The sequence below is a fragment of the Drosophila takahashii genome, chromosome 3R (assembly GCF_030179915.1).
Source record: "Drosophila takahashii strain IR98-3 E-12201 chromosome 3R, DtakHiC1v2, whole genome shotgun sequence".
NCBI lineage: Eukaryota > Metazoa > Arthropoda > Insecta > Diptera > Drosophilidae > Drosophila > Drosophila takahashii.
Genome location: NC_091681.1, coordinates 37,775,714 through 37,790,448, shown reverse-complemented (window position 1 = coordinate 37,790,448; position 14,735 = coordinate 37,775,714). Strand labels below are relative to the sequence as shown.

The 14,735-nt window shown below is 47.8% G+C and overlaps 3 protein-coding genes across 3 annotated transcripts; 1 reads left to right on the top strand and 2 right to left on the bottom strand.

The window, feature by feature from the left end:
* Window positions 1–525: 525 nt before the first annotated feature.
* LOC108065647 (acyl-CoA synthetase short-chain family member 3, mitochondrial) lies at window positions 526–4,298 on the bottom strand. Its single transcript, XM_017153721.3, has 5 exons — window positions 4,141–4,298; window positions 2,524–3,541; window positions 1,767–2,077; window positions 1,557–1,702; window positions 526–1,162 (listed from the first exon to the last, which is right to left on the bottom strand). Exons 1-5 carry the CDS (start codon window positions 4,175–4,177, stop codon window positions 650–652), a joined length of 2,025 nt encoding a protein of 674 aa, XP_017009210.2. The 5' UTR covers window positions 4,178–4,298; the 3' UTR covers window positions 526–649.
* A 141-nt stretch (window positions 4,299–4,439) lies between these two features.
* Dis3 (exosome complex exonuclease RRP44-like protein Dis3) lies at window positions 4,440–8,514 on the bottom strand. The gene is made up of 5 exons (XM_017153720.3): window positions 8,077–8,514; window positions 7,575–8,019; window positions 6,443–7,521; window positions 4,967–5,635; window positions 4,440–4,909 (listed from the first exon to the last, which is right to left on the bottom strand). Exons 1-5 carry the CDS (start codon window positions 8,454–8,456, stop codon window positions 4,534–4,536), a joined length of 2,949 nt encoding a protein of 982 aa, XP_017009209.2. The 5' UTR covers window positions 8,457–8,514; the 3' UTR covers window positions 4,440–4,533.
* Window positions 8,515–9,182: 668 nt separating this feature from the next.
* On the top strand, window positions 9,183–14,661 carry Rrp5 (Ribosomal RNA Processing 5). The gene is made up of 5 exons (XM_017153633.3): window positions 9,183–9,361; window positions 9,421–11,684; window positions 12,084–13,651; window positions 13,714–13,879; window positions 14,238–14,661. Exons 1-5 carry the CDS (start codon window positions 9,281–9,283, stop codon window positions 14,404–14,406), a joined length of 4,248 nt encoding a protein of 1,415 aa, XP_017009122.2. The 5' UTR covers window positions 9,183–9,280; the 3' UTR covers window positions 14,407–14,661.
* The last annotated feature ends 74 nt before the right edge of the window (window positions 14,662–14,735 follow it).

The following is a 14,735-nucleotide window of genomic DNA, read 5'->3' as shown; positions in this document are numbered from 1 at the left end:
CATTCATTATAAATATTCTAAAGAATAAAAATATATCCGTATTATTCTAAACAAATATTTATAGACCTCTTTAAAATCAGTTTTTTTTCATATTTGTTTCTCTTAAGATACCCATGCTAAAAGTAATTTTTTAGTTCATAATTGAATAAGATAACATAATATTTCTCATGGATAATAAGCTCCATACTGCCACATTCAGCACTTTCGACCCATCATCCCACTTTATGTCCCGTGTCCAAGAACCCACTAATTGGGTTAGTTTCATCTTTGATGTGGACAAATCAGGCCAAATAATGCAATGCCATTGTCGTATGCCATATGTGTGCAGGAAAAACGGGGGAGGGTGGGTTGTACAAAAACCTACACTTGGTTTTCCCCAACAATGTATCGCGAAATTTGCACAAAATTTGAATAAACTGATTGGGTTTCAGTTGTACACACTATAGATACGTGAATAGTGCGTCAGTGCAGGGAGAATTGGATGGGCGAATAGGTCACATCGTAGCCCATCGATTAACATTTAAATTATTTTCGCCATTTTGCGGCCTACGCAAAAATGAGCGGAGGAAAAACCCCAGCTTAAATTTTATTTTCATCTATTTTTTTTGGAAATCGTACAAGCTAAGGAAAGGAAAGTTGAGGAGGTTGTTCAGTCGAGTAACTTGGCCACAATCGGTTCCGGAGCGGACATGGCATAGCCCAGATGGTTCAGGGCCCTCCGGATCTCGATGAAAACGCTGGCATCATCGATGGTCGCCGGCAGGATGACCCGCTCGTTCCGGGCAAAGTCCGCCATTGCCTTCCTCATCGTCTTTCCGGATCGCGTTCGTGGCAGGTTATTCACGGAGGTGATCAGCCGAAAGGCGGCAATGGGCCCCACTACGTCCCTGATCAGCTTGATGATCTCCGTGGACAGCTTGGCATCCGTTTTCTTGCAGTTCTCCACCGGAATGTACAGGCACAACGGCACTTGGCCCTTGGTGGCCTCGGGTACCCCGAAAACTGCCACGTCCACCACTTCCGGATGCCGGAGAACGGCGTCCTCCAGACTGGAGGTGGACAGCCGATGGCCGGCCACATTGATCACATCATCGTCGCGGGCCGTCACAAAGATATATCCACGGTCGTCCTTGTAGCCCGCATCCATGGTGTCGTAATAACCCTAGGATTAGGGAATTTAAAATGGATATTAATTCGGGTATTATTCATAAAGGGATTGAGGAATTTTAAAGCATCATAAACGAAAAAAAAATTGACCGTATCTTACGATTTTAGGGAAAAAGAAGATGTAACGATTGCCTCGACTATCAGATACCTATTAATCTGTTTACAAAGCTCAAAATAAAAGTGGATTGGGACTTTTAACAAAGATATTATTATTTTTAGCGGGTTTTTAATCGTTATTTGGATCAAGGACTAGCTTATTTCTATATCACTTCCTAATAATTTGAGCATAGGCTACTTATATGATTTTTTTAAAATTTAAATACTATAGTATATTAAGGTAATAAACTTTATTAACTTTATTTTTTTTATTAAATAAAGATATGACTCACGGGAAACTTTTGGAAGTACAGCTTGCGGAAGAGCTCTTCGTTCTTGTACAGGGTGGCCATGTTCCCAGGTGGCAGCGGTAGCTTCAGCGCAATCCTGCCCAGCTCCGAGGTCTGCGCCTCGCTTCCATCAGGTTTAAGGATCTTGACTGCAAGAGAGATGTCCCAGGACTTAGATCCACGCTTTGCCAAGCCAGCTGGAGCATCACTCACCGTCGTAGCCCATGAGGGGCAGGCCCGTGGAGTAGGTGGGCGGACTGAGGTTCTGCTGGAAGCCCAGGCAGGTGGCGGTCACCGCGGAACCCGTCTCCGTCTGCCACCAGTGGTTGAGCACCGGCACCTTGAAGGTCTTCTCGATCCAGGACTTGGTCTCGTAGTCGCAGTGCTCGCCGGCAATGAAGATGGCGCGCAGAGACTTTGTGGAGTACTGGCGTCCGTAGCTGATGTCCGGATCGGCACGTCGGATGACCCGGAAGGAAGTGGGCACTGAGAAGATCGAGCGCACCTGGTACTGGTCGATAATTCTGATGGATGGATTAATATATGTAAAGTGGAAAATAGAAAAAGTAGATAATAGATAGAAGATAAAATACGTAAAATAATGGAATGGGTAATAGATAAAATTGATAATAGATAAAATGGATAAGAGATCAAATGAATAATAGATAAAATGGATAATAGATCAAATGAATATTAAATAAATTTGATAAAATATAAAATTGATATTAGATAAAATTGATAAAGGATAATAGACAAAATTTTTTTTTAACATTGTATACTAAATAGATACATTTCATAATAGATAAAATGGATAATAGTTCAAACGGATAGTAGATCGAATTGATAATATATAAATTTGATAATAAATAAAATGGAATATAGATAATAGAAACAATTTTTGATTATTTTGAATATTTCATATTAAACTCAAAACAATAATCTCTGGCTAATACAGAGGTACACCACTCACCTGAAGTACTGTCCCGGATCTGGAGTCCGATCCGGTTTGCCCTCGTACATGACGCTGGTGGCTCCCAGGCAGAGTGGCCCATAGCAGATGTACGAGTGACCCACCACCCAGCCCATGTCCGAGGCAGCCCACCAGGTGTCGCCGGGACTGATGCCGTACAGCGTTCGCAGCGTGTACATTAGGGCCACTAAATGCCCTCCAATGGTGCGGAGCACTCCCTTGGGCTTGTCCGTCGTTCCGGAGGTGTACAGGATATACAGCGGATCGTTGGCCTCGATGGGAACACAGGCGATGGGCTGCTCACCCGCCGACATCTTCAGGACATCCGACCACAGGACATCCGCCTGGGGATCCAGTTTGGTCGTATCCGGCATGACATTGTCCCGCCGGAAGATGATGTTCCGCTGCGGTGGCCGCCAGCGCGACATGTTGATGGCCGAGTGCAGGATGTCCAGGTAGGGCACCACCTTGCCCGGCTCCACGCCCACATTGGAGGCAATCACCAGCTTCGGTTCCACATGCTCGATCCGCGAGCAGAGTTCCCGGGCGGCGAAGCCACCGAAGACCACCGAGTGGATGGCTCCCAGGCGAACAATCGCCAGCATGGCAATGATGGTCTCCGGGATCAGGGGCATGTAAATCACTACTCGATCCCCCTTGACCACGCCCAGTTTGGCCAGGCCGCCGGCCAGCAGGACGATCTGATCGTAGAGCTCCTGGTAGGTCACCCGACGCACCGTTCCCGTCAGCGGACTGTCGTGGATGAGGGCCACCTTGGCTCCGCGGCCCGCCAGAATGTGCCGATCGATGGAGTTGTAGCAGGCATTCAGATAGCCACCCACATACCACTTGGAAAACGGAGGATTGCTGTTGTCCAGCACCTTTTGCCACGGGCGATCCCAGTCGAGCAGATGGGCCTGCTCCTCCCAAAAGGCCTCCGGATCCTGGACGCTCTGGCGATAGGCCTCCAAATACAGGGGATCATGCGCCTCCACGGGCATGCCGCATACGGATTCACCTGCGAATCCAGGTGAGCATTAGTTAAGTGAGTTCATTGCTTAAATTTCGGGCTGCCAAAACTAAATTACATCGGTAGCACGAAATATCACCTCACACCAAGACCAAATTCGCATTGAATTTTAAATTTTCTAAATGTCGCGGTCACTCAACTGATTCCTACATATAGGCAAGTATACCCCGTCCATGTACTACTTTGTATCTTTGTATATTTGTATATAGACCCACAACCAGACGCCGAGCATAATCCACACGTCATTGCCGCCGGCCGTTGGACCTTAAAGCCACCACCGTCTTGAATAAGCTAATCGAAATCATTAATATTTAGTGTTATTTAGTGTTTCGGCACTCAACTAAACTCTAATCACATCAAAGTCTCATTTAAAGTTCATTATTTAAATGGTTACACAGTGAAAATTAGTATAAAACATAATGTCCTTTATAAAACTGAAAAGTTTTGAAGAAATATCAACTAGGAATCACTTAGATATTCAGATATTTCAATTTTTTTAACCAATATATTTCGAATTCCATTAAAATCATGCGATTACTCATTGAAAAGTTCCACTTTTCTATATACTGCAACCATTTTTGACTTACAGCCTTCGTAATTCACTGCACTTGGACCGGGTTCCATTATAATTCCTTATATTTTAATATATTTTTAATCCTAGTCTATAATATAGACTCTATATATATGTTTTTTGTAAGTCCCCTATAAGTTTTTGGATCAAACGAGCCGAGCACAACCGTCGCACTGAAGTCGAAACTTTGCAATGGGTCTGGAGAATGTAGAACGCGAGTTGAAAACCAAAACCTTTAAGAAACAACCGATCAAAGGTTTGCTTTCGAAATTCTCCGAGATTCTCCGGGAGAGCCGGAACGTTTACAGAAGAGAGTGGAATTTTAAAAAATATTTCATTTGTACAAAATGATTGTAGTTACATGTTTTCTCAGCTTAGTCTAGATAAAATTAGTGGTAAATCTGAAGGATTACTTCTTTTTTTTATCCTTCTTGGTCTTCTTCGAGGGAGGGGGCGTGGCTACCGCCTGGCTATCCGCTCCATCGGTGGTCGTCTCCACACTGAAACCCTTGATGTACGGCTTGACCAGTCGGAAAACGAGCTTCTCGTGCTGCACGTTGCTGGAATCCAGGCTCAGTCGAACGGTAACAGGGTCGAAGGAGTGGAAGACCACGTTGCCACAGCGCTGTGTGTAATCCTCCTCGTTGAAGGTGAAGACAATCTCGCTCTTGGTGCGCTCCAGACCATCCTTGCCCTCCTTGTCCGACTTTAGATACAAAGTGCCTTCCAAGCCGTACTTGGGGATCAGCACTTGCAGCGCGTTCTTGCGCACAAATAGCACATAACTAGGGATAAATCATATTTTATAAGAAAGTGATTATGTAGAGGTTTTGCTAACCTACCCCTCCTCATCCTCCTCCTTGCCGCGGAAGAAGAGATGCGTGTTGAGGGCCACCGATGCGCGACCCGCGTACTGAGCCATTTTGTGGCGGTAGTTCAGGTTGTGGCACAGCTCCTCGTTGGATTTGCGCTCCAATAACTGAGCATAGGTGCTATCGGCGCCAATCGAGGCGGCCAGCAGGCGGTGAACCATAATATCCGAGTAACGACGGATGGGCGAGGTGAAATGCGTGTAGATGGGAGCAGCGAGGCCGTAGTGGAAGTACTCCTCCTTCTGCAGGCTGCCGCTGATGAAGTACACCGCCTGCATCATGCAGCGGGTGGTCAAAATGCGGATCATGGTGTTGAAGTACGGATTGTCGGCCTTAACGCACTTGTCCAGCGAATGGGCCAGCTCCAGGCCCGTCTCGGTGTCCACCTGGAAGCCCTGGTAGCGGGCGGCCTTGACGAGCGGATCGAAGTTGGTGGGCGGCGGTCGGGGATGGCGGCGCAAAACTGCGCACTCGGTGAATTCATTTGCAATATGCTCAGCCACCGTGATATTGGCCAACAACATGAACTCCTCCACCATGGAGTTGGTCTCGCGCATCTGCTTGACCTCCACCTCGAGCGGTTCGTGGGTCTCGCTGTCCACCTGGAAGCGAATCTCCGGCGAGGCGAGGACCAGGGCGCTGTAAAATAGAGATTAAATTAAATCAGGGTACGAAAATAACAGTTATTTGTCAATTTCCTGACTAAAAAAAACATCCTCTTAGAAAAGTGCTAAAAAAAAATAAAAACAAGAGAGAACGCTATAGTCGGGTTGGTGTCCCGACTATCTAATACCCGTCACTCAGCTAAAGGGAGTGCGAACGCTGTGTCGGGTTGGTGTCCCGACTAATAATCGTAACTCAGCTAAAGGGAGTGCGAGGGAGATAGATTTATGTTGACAATTTATAAAGCGTATAACTTTTTAATGAATGGTCCGATTTGAAAAATGTCTTCTACATTTCGATAGGTATAAATATACACAACAAAATTGCATTTATACTTCTCGGAAATCTTTTAAGATGTGGGCGCAGGACCCATTTTAAAATCGTTAGTGGGCGATTGTGGGCGTTAGAGGGGGCGTGGCGCTCGGCTAAAATAAACTTGCGCTGCGTAGGAAGCCAAAGAAGCCGCTTTTGCGCCCATTATATTGGGAATATAGTTTAAATTGGTTCTTGTTCGTTTGGCCAAGTAGTTTCAATACATATAATAAAAAAAAATATATTTTAACATTAAGCTATTTTAAAAATTGATTTAAAATATCATGTTGATTTTTAGATAATCTTAATTATTTAGAAAAATTATAGTTGTGTCTATTTTCACCATTCGACGTAAAGAATTCGCGTATTATTTGACCTAAAGAATTCGCGGATTATTCGACTTAAGCAATATCAGAATGATTTGAACGAATGAATGAAATCCTTCCGATACCCTGGAGTATATAAACTTACCCACTATCCATGCGTCGCTTTTTCAGTATCTTGGCCAGTCGGTTGAGATTTCTCAAGGACTTTGCCAGTTCATTCTGCTGCGTGGAGTCGTCGATGATAACCTGCGCCTCCTCGTAGGTCATGGCTCTCTTAGACTTGATGACGCTCTTGTGGAAGCGTTTGGCCAGAATATTCGCCTCCTGGTCCACCTCCCAGACACACGAGAAGGCGAATCGCTCGACGCCGCCAACCAGCGAGCACAGATTCGAGCTGAGCAACTCGGGAACCATGTCAATGCGTTTGCCCACCAGGTAAACAGTGGTTCCCCTGGCGCCCGCCTCCTTGTCCAGGGCATTTCCTGGCCGGATAAAGTGACTCACATCGGCGATGTGGACGCCCACCTCCAGATTGCCATTGGGCAGCTCCCTGCAGTGCAAAGCATCATCGATATCCGTGCAGCCAGGTGGATCCACCGAGCAGATGTAAAGGTCCCTCAAATCCACACGCTTGGCGTAATCCTCCTCGGTTATTTTCCACGGCATTTGCGGCAGGAAGCTGAGCACTTCGTCCGAGAACTTGCAATGCGGCACGTCGTGCTCCAGCAGAATCACCTCGTTCTCGGTGGCCATGTCGCCCAGCGGTCCCAGGGAGCGCACAAAGTGTCCATGCGGATAGCGCGAGTTCCTTGGCCAAGTGTCGATGGTCACGATGATGCGCTGGTTCTGCAGCTTGGCCGCCTGCCTGGTTTCGATGCGAATGCGCGGGATCTTCCGGTCGGCGGGCACGAAGATGTGCCGATTGGTGTCCGCTATCAAGCTGGGCTGCAGGATGCCGCAGTACTGTCGCCACTTGCGACGCACGATGCCGACGATTCGGCCGGTGGGCGTGCGTTCGGCGGAGGAGGCGGCGGCCTTAACCTGCTGCAGCATGTCCTTCTCATCCTCGGCCCGCTCCTCGCTGGGCACTTCGTCGGCATAGACATTCTTCTCCTCCAGCACGATTTCACTGGGCGCCGACCACTCCTCCTCGGGCAGCAGCTCCACGGCCACCAAGTCGCCATCGACAGCTCGATTCAGGGCTTCCCTTCCTTGGATTAGGATCTATTAAAAGGGAGGGTTATTAGATGTTTTTTATAAAGATCTCCTTAACTCACCCCCTTTTCGTACTGCTCCACGTTGACGCTGCCCTCCAGGTAGTTCTCCCTGGAGGCCTGAAAGGCGCCCTGGAGAAGCTTCTTCTGGCGCAGTCCCTCGAGCAGCTCCTTCATGCTCAGATGCGGCGGATACTGCGGCAGACCCTTCTTCTCGTTCTCGAACGTCTTGTGCGACAGTTTGTCCACCAGAAGGGGGAAATCCTCGAGAGATTTCACATACTCCGCGGCGGAGGAGACCAGAATGCCCTCGGCCTCGGCCTTTTCACGATTCCCCGCATCATCGGTGAGCAGAACAACCCGGGTGGCCGTCTTGCCACTCCTCTCCAACTCTTTCGGGGATTGCGAGGCCTGGAGATGATCATCATACCACTTGGTGGCCAGGCGGATGGCGCGATCATTGCGATCGTTGGCGGTCTCATCGGGTTCGCGATCGGCATAGGTGTCCCTGGAGGAAGAAGGGGTTATATATTAAAGGTTTTCTCCAGTAAATAAAGAAACCCACTTGTGATGCTCGTTGACAAACACATAGAAGTTCCTGGTGCGATCGTGGACCAGCTCATTGAACCGCTTGTAAATGGAGGAGCTCTTGTGCTTGACCTCGTTTAGCACGGTGGTCAGGACGACCACGTTGCGCAGCACATCCTCCTCCAGCACGTCGATCTGGTCGAGCACCACATTGGTGTCCAAAACCAGGTAGTGCGGTAACTTGAACAGGCTGCTCCGAATCTCGTGGCGCGAGTCCAGTTGGAATACCTCGTTCTGGAAGCACTGCTTGCAGAGATCGGACCCACAGCCGATGTCGTCGCGCAGATAGTGCTCCCGCACGATCTTCAGGATGTTGCCGCGCTTCGTTTTACGCGTAAATTCACGTAAAGTTTGCATTTTTAAGAGTCGCCTTCGAATTGAATGCAGCTCCACATGTGTGGTGGCCGCTACTGGAATTGGGAGGCCTTTGCACGGCGCGACTGCGGTATTATTGCGTTAAGAACTGTTTACACTGCCGCAACAAGAAATTATAATATTTAATTCGTTAAAAACCGATTTTATTAACTAAAGAAAATTACAAAAATAAATTACTTAAGTTGTTTAAGTTTTTTGAAAAATGTGGTTACTAAAAACAATTATATTAAGCTTTATTTGTAAAATACATAGAATATAATTGTAGTGAGGCTAATTTTGCAACCGCTGTATGAACAGGGCTTCGTCCTCAATGGTTTGTGTCCGTGGTGCTTAGTAAATTCCACCATTTCTTTAGTCCATAATTACTTAATTATTTTAAGGTTTTTTGGAAAATGTACTTACTTAATAAAATTGTACTAAGCCTTAGCTTGTAAAATAAATTAAATAAAATTTAAGTGAGGCTGAATTTGCAACAGCTGCGTTCCATTTCTTTGGTCCATAATTACTTAATTTTTTTAAGTTTTTTGAAAAATGTAGTTATTGAATAAAATTGTATTAAGATTAAATTTTAAAAAATAAATAAAATACATTTTTAGTGAGGTTGATTTTGCAACAGTGGCGTTCCACAGTGAACAGGCCTTCATCCTCAATGGTTTGTGTCCGCGGTGTGCAGTGAATTCCACCATTTCTTCAGTTCAAAATTAGTACCTTTTAGCAAACTGATTTTCTATATCGGCGCTTAGCACGTGTAGTACGCACGTTGCTGGAATTTTGTTATTTAAAACGCTAAATTGCACAGCTCAGCGATGGTGCCGAACGAGAAGAGCTTCCCCCGCGGCGGGACGATCCACACGGAGGCCAAAACCGCCGACCTAAGCTCGAATATCGTGGGTTAATCCTCTGAAACTCCGGAGATCTCTGTTCAAACTTTTCTGCCCCTCCACAGGTTTTTGGAGCCTCCCAGAAGAAGGTGAAGAAGGCGCCCAAGGTGAAGGATAACTTCCTCAACGATCCCAGCGAGGAACAGAATGACCAGCTGGAGGCCTTCTCCGCCGAATCCCTCAGCATGGACACGCTGCAGGAGGACATGCTGGTCATGGGAGTGGTCAAGGAGGCGAGCGCCACCGCCCTGCAGATCGCCCTGCCCGGCCGGCTGTTCGCCCGCACCCTGGTGGCGGACATCTCGGAGGCCTACACCCGCGTGGCCAAGGCGGCCATGTCGGGGGATACCAGCGAATATCACGACCTGGCGGAGCTCTTCCCGGTCGGTCGCATTGTCTACGGCAAGGCCATCAAAACAGAGAAGCTGGGCAGCGGCAGGATCAGCCTGTTGCTCTCCTTGAAACCAGCCGATGTGCATGGCAGCCTGCATCACAAGAGCATCAAGAAGGGATTCATCTTCTCCGGCGCCGTGGCGGAAATCCAGGAGCATGGCTATGTCATCGAATCCGGCGTGCAGGGCCTGCAGGCCTTTGTGCCCTGCGAGGAGCCGGCGCAGACGCTCCGCGTGGGCCAACTGGCCTTCCTGAAGGTCAAGAAGGTGCAGCACGACACCCACCAGAGCACCTGCACCTGTGTCCCCGTGGAGCAGGATCAGCTGCGCATCAAGAGCCAGAACGAGACGAATCTGGACTACATTCTGCCCGGCAGCATTGTCCGGTTTAAGGTGGCCAGGCATCTCAAGGATGGCTTGAAAGGCAGCATCATGAACGAATCCTTCAGCGCCTACATCAATGAGCACCACCTGGCCAACGCGCTGGACACCCTGGATGCCTACGAACTGAACGAGGACTACAATGCGCGGGTGCTCTACGTGATGCCGCTCACCAAACTGGTTTACCTGACCCTCAATCTGGATATTAAGGCTGGGGACAACGAGGAGCAGGAGGAGGAGCCTCTGAAAGTGGGCTCCGTGGTGGAGAAGGCCAAGGTCCTGCGCCTGGGCAGCGGTGGAGTGGTGCTGCTTTTGAACAAAAAGCTAAAAGGCATCATTTCGTACGGTTCCATCAGGTCCAACTTCAAGGGCAACTACGACAAGGACGAGGTGCTGTCTAAATACGGACGGAAGACCAAGCACAAGGTGCGCATCCTGGGGTACGATGTCATAGAATCGCTGTACTACTGCTCCGATGATCCCAATGTGGTCAACGAGAAGCTGTACTCCCTGGAGGACATCAAAGCAGGAGACCTAGTGACAGCTAAGATATTCAAAAAGGACGAGAAAATCAAAGGATGGTCGGTGAAGATCGGCAAGGTCAACGGAATACTGGAGCAGTTCTACCTGGCGCCCAATGTTCGCTACGATGTGGGTCAGTTGGTCAAGTGCCGCGTCCTGGAGGTGAACGAGGAGCGCAGGGTCTGCTACCTGAGCAACCGCAGCGAGTACTTAAGCAAGGGAATGAAGCTGCTCACCGACTACTCAGCCGCCCAGGCGGGCAACGTCTACACGGGCACCGTGGTGCGTTGCGAGGACAACTATGTGCTCGTAAAGTTCGGCAGCGGCATCAAGGGCGTTCTGCACAGGCAGAATCTCAAGGAGCAGAGCTCCTTCTTCGAGGGACAGACCACCAAGTTCCGCATACTCAGCCGCACCAAGGATCAAATCAGCTTGACTCTGCCAGAGGACAAGTTCCAGCTGGGCGAGATCTGTCCCGTTGAGATAACCAATGCCTTGGATGCTGGTCTGGAAATCAAAATCAGCTTTGCTGCCGACGACGACGAAGAGGATGAGGAGGGCAATCCCAAGTTGGAGGAGTACGTTGGCCTCATCCCGCTGCGCCTGCTCTCGGATCATCTGGAGCTGCTGCACGCCCAGATGCGCATCCATCCCGCTGGCTCCTTCACCGAGGCAGCCTGCATTATGCAGAACATCTTCAGCTTGCGCGATGTCGCCTACTTTGGTGGCCAGCTCACCAAGGATTGGCAGTCGGTTCAAGTGGGCGACATTATCCGTTCCTATGTGAAGCACGCCACCGAGCAGGTGGTGGACCTCATGGTCTGCGTTCGCAACTACAACAAACCGGTGAAGGTGCACGTCAAGATGCTGCGTCTGAATGCCGTGAAAAATGCGCCCGTGGAGCTCGTGCCGGAGCAGCTGCTCCTGGTCAAGGTGCTCAGCAAGGAGGTGGAAACGAAGACGCTGACGGTTTCAGCCAAACTCACTGATGTCTGGAGCGGGGATCTCGGTGATACTGCCAAGCTGGTCGAGAGGTGGGCTCGTACTAATCCTAATAGGAACCGCGAATTCTTAGGAACAAGAGGAATTATTTGTGTTGATCATTCATAACTTAACTAAGAAACCTAATATTCTATATATTCTACTCTATATTCTATATTAAATTTAAAATAACGCGAATTCTTTAGAACAAGAAGACCACAAGAATTTGCATGGGCGAAAGAAGTTGAAACAAATGTCGATATATCGTATCCTTTAATTTTAAATATTATACACAAATAACCATCTTGACCTTAAGAATTCGCGACGGGTCGTTTATCTGTTAAAATTGTGATCACCGTCGGTTAAGTTTAAGGTTTGACAAACAAGTCAGGTTACTTGTGCAGGGCTCTAATTCCTATCTTAACCTTAAACTAATTAAATGTATATTACAGCTACCTAGATGAAGTGGCCCAGATAAAAAGGGCGCTAGAAGAAACCTCGGCACCCATTTCCAAATACTCTGTGGGCGATAAAATCGACGTGGTCTTCAAAGGAATCGATGCGACCTCCCATGATTGGGTTTACACAGTGGAGGGCAGTGCCAAAGTGTCTGCCCTGCTGCTCTCCAGTCTGGCTGGAACCGCCACAGCTCCCGAGGCGGGCAGCAAGCACCAGGCGGTTGTCCTATGGATCGACTATTCCAGCGATGTGCTGCTCATCAGCAACAAGAAGCTGGACATTGAACATATTGCACCAAGCGGGGCACTTTCAACGAATCTAATCGGCAAGGCCGGCATGAAGGCCAAGGTTCTGTTGAAGCTGGAATCCGTGGTCGTGTGCTCACTGAAAAAGGGCACAAATCCTTTGGTCATCTGTCCAATACGCCTGCACCCTAACGATGTGGAGAACTCAGGAAGTGCCGGGCTGCGGCAGGGAGATTTCTGCAACATAGCCTTCATTCACGACACACTGCCCATCGCAGTGCCAGAAACTGTTTGGCGGATTTGGAGGGGACTAAAGAGAACGGCGGAATCAGAGGATACGCCAGTGAAGGCCAAGAAGGCAAAAGTTGAAGAACCTACCAAAAAGAAGAAGGCAAAAACTGAAGAAACTCTAAAGCAAAAGAAGGAGGAGCTTTCGGCCAAAAAGCAAACCACCAAGCGAAAGGCTGAGGAGGCTGAAAAGATCACCAATGGCCAGAAGAAAACCCAACCCTTGACCAACGGCCTTGCAAAGGAGAAGACCAAGCAAAACGGCAAGCTCTTCTTCGAGGATAAAACGCCTGCGAAGAGTGCCAAGTCGGAAACGCCAAAAACCAATGGAGTGGAAGCCAAGTCGCGATTGCCGGGTGTGTCCAGTTTCTGGGATAGCGATGTGAACCAAACCAAGGAGGCTTCCAGTGACGAAGATGAAGAGCAGGATGCAGCGGAAACCCAACAGAACGCGGCCAAGAAGAAGCGGCTCAGCTCGAAGGAGAAGGCCAAGGCGGAGGTCAAGGAGGAGCAGCGGCTGCGGGAGATCGAGGAGCGCAATGCGGATCCCAAGGCGCGTTTGGAGACCATCGACCAGTACGAGCGACTGGTGATTGCCCAGCCAAACAGCAGCATATCCTGGCTAAAGTACATCGCCTTCCTGCTCTCGAACACGGAGATCGAAAAGGCTCGCGATCTGGCTCGAAGGGCCATTTCAACGATATCCTTCCGGAAAACGCAGGAGCTGCGGAACATGTGGAGCGCCCTGCTCAATATGGAGCTCGTCTACAGCAATAACTTCGATGATGTGCTCAAGGAAGCCCTGAATTGCAATGATCCCTTGGAAATCTACATAAATGTGGTAGACATTCTGAAGAAAAACAAGAAGAAGGAGCGTCTCGCCTCTGTGCTGACCACAATCCTCAACAAGTTTAAGGCGGAGCTGAGGGTGTGGCCCCTGGCTGCCGAGGCCTACTTTTGGCTAGGGAAGTCTGACCAAGTCCACAATCTGCTGCAGAGAGCTCTGCGCGGGCTGCCAAATCAAGAGCGTACGTTATATATAATTTATATTAATTGTATGTTATATTAAATGTTTCTATTACCCTTTTAGACATCCCCTGCATTGTGTCTTTTGCCAAGCTGTATGCGAAACACGATAATAATGACATGGCCCAGACTTTGCTCGACGATGTGGTCACCTCGTATCCCAAGAGAATAGACATTTGGTCCGTCTATGTGGACATGCTGATCAAGGCGGGTCAAATCGATTCTGCGAGGTGAGTTTTGAAGGTTTTTCTGATTCATTTCGAGTTGAATGAATGAATGAATAATTTTTATGAATTTACGAGATTTTTTTTGTGCTTTCTTTTGAGAACAAAAAGTGGGAAATTTTTTACAAAATAAAATTCATGCGCAATTAATCACAAAATCATGGCCCTTTCTTCTTAAATAGAAATTGTCGTTTGAATTATTTCGGAATTCTATTAAACTCAAAATTCAAATTCATTCAATTCTATTAAACTCAAAATTCCAATTATTTCATTCATATAAAACAAAAAATTCAAAATTCATTAAAGCCTTTCATGATAACCCTGTATATTCAATGTGGAAATTCATTACCCTCTTTTATTACAGAAACGTTTTGGAGCGTGCCGTGTTGCAGAAACTGAAGCCCAACAAGATGCAAGTCATCTACAAGAAGTATCTGCAGTTGGAGGAGAACCACGGCACGGAGGCCACGGTGGCCAAGGTCAAGCAGCAGGCCGAACAGTGGGTGAAGAACTACGCCAAGGCGATCAAGTAGTTCCTCAGTCCCACCCCCACTTTATAGATCGTAATTTAGGCTTAAGTACAAACAGTTGCATACAGTGTTTTTTCATGGTACTTTATTCTAAAACTATTTTAAATGAAGTGTGATTCCGAGTGCTACCTTTTATATATATGTATGATAGTACCTATATATTATAGAAATACATATAAAACGTTGCTTTGGCCTTGCCCCCTACACATCGAATGTAGGGCTCTGATGCCAACAATCAACTTAAGAATTGAACAATAATTGAACATATTCTGCCACTGTGTATGATGGATATGATGGGTGGGCTAGGGATGTGATTGGGATTGGGTTGATTG

Coding starts and splice junctions, on each gene's coding strand:
- LOC108065647 (XM_017153721.3), bottom strand. CDS start 4,177: ATGGAACCCGGTCCAAGTGCAGTGAATTACGAAGGCT. Junction 2,078..2,523: donor GATCCGGGACAGTACTTCAG/GTGAGTGGTGTA, acceptor TCCATCCATCAG/AATTATCGACCAGTACCAGG. Junction 1,163..1,556: donor TGTACTTCCAAAAGTTTCCC/GTGAGTCATATC, acceptor CCCTAATCCTAG/GGTTATTACGACACCATGGA.
- Dis3 (XM_017153720.3), bottom strand. CDS start 8,456: ATGCAAACTTTACGTGAATTTACGCGTAAAACGAAGCGCGGCAACATC. Junction 8,020..8,076: donor TTTGTCAACGAGCATCACAA/GTGGGTTTCTTT, acceptor TTCTTCCTCCAG/GGACACCTATGCCGATCGCG. Junction 7,522..7,574: donor TGGAGCAGTACGAAAAGGGG/GTGAGTTAAGGA, acceptor CCCTTTTAATAG/ATCCTAATCCAAGGAAGGGA.
- Rrp5 (XM_017153633.3), top strand. CDS start 9,281: ATGGTGCCGAACGAGAAGAGCTTCCCCCGCGGCGGGACGATCCACACG. Junction 9,362..9,420: donor CCGACCTAAGCTCGAATATC/GTGGGTTAATCC, acceptor GCCCCTCCACAG/GTTTTTGGAGCCTCCCAGAA. Junction 11,685..12,083: donor ACTGCCAAGCTGGTCGAGAG/GTGGGCTCGTAC, acceptor TGTATATTACAG/CTACCTAGATGAAGTGGCCC.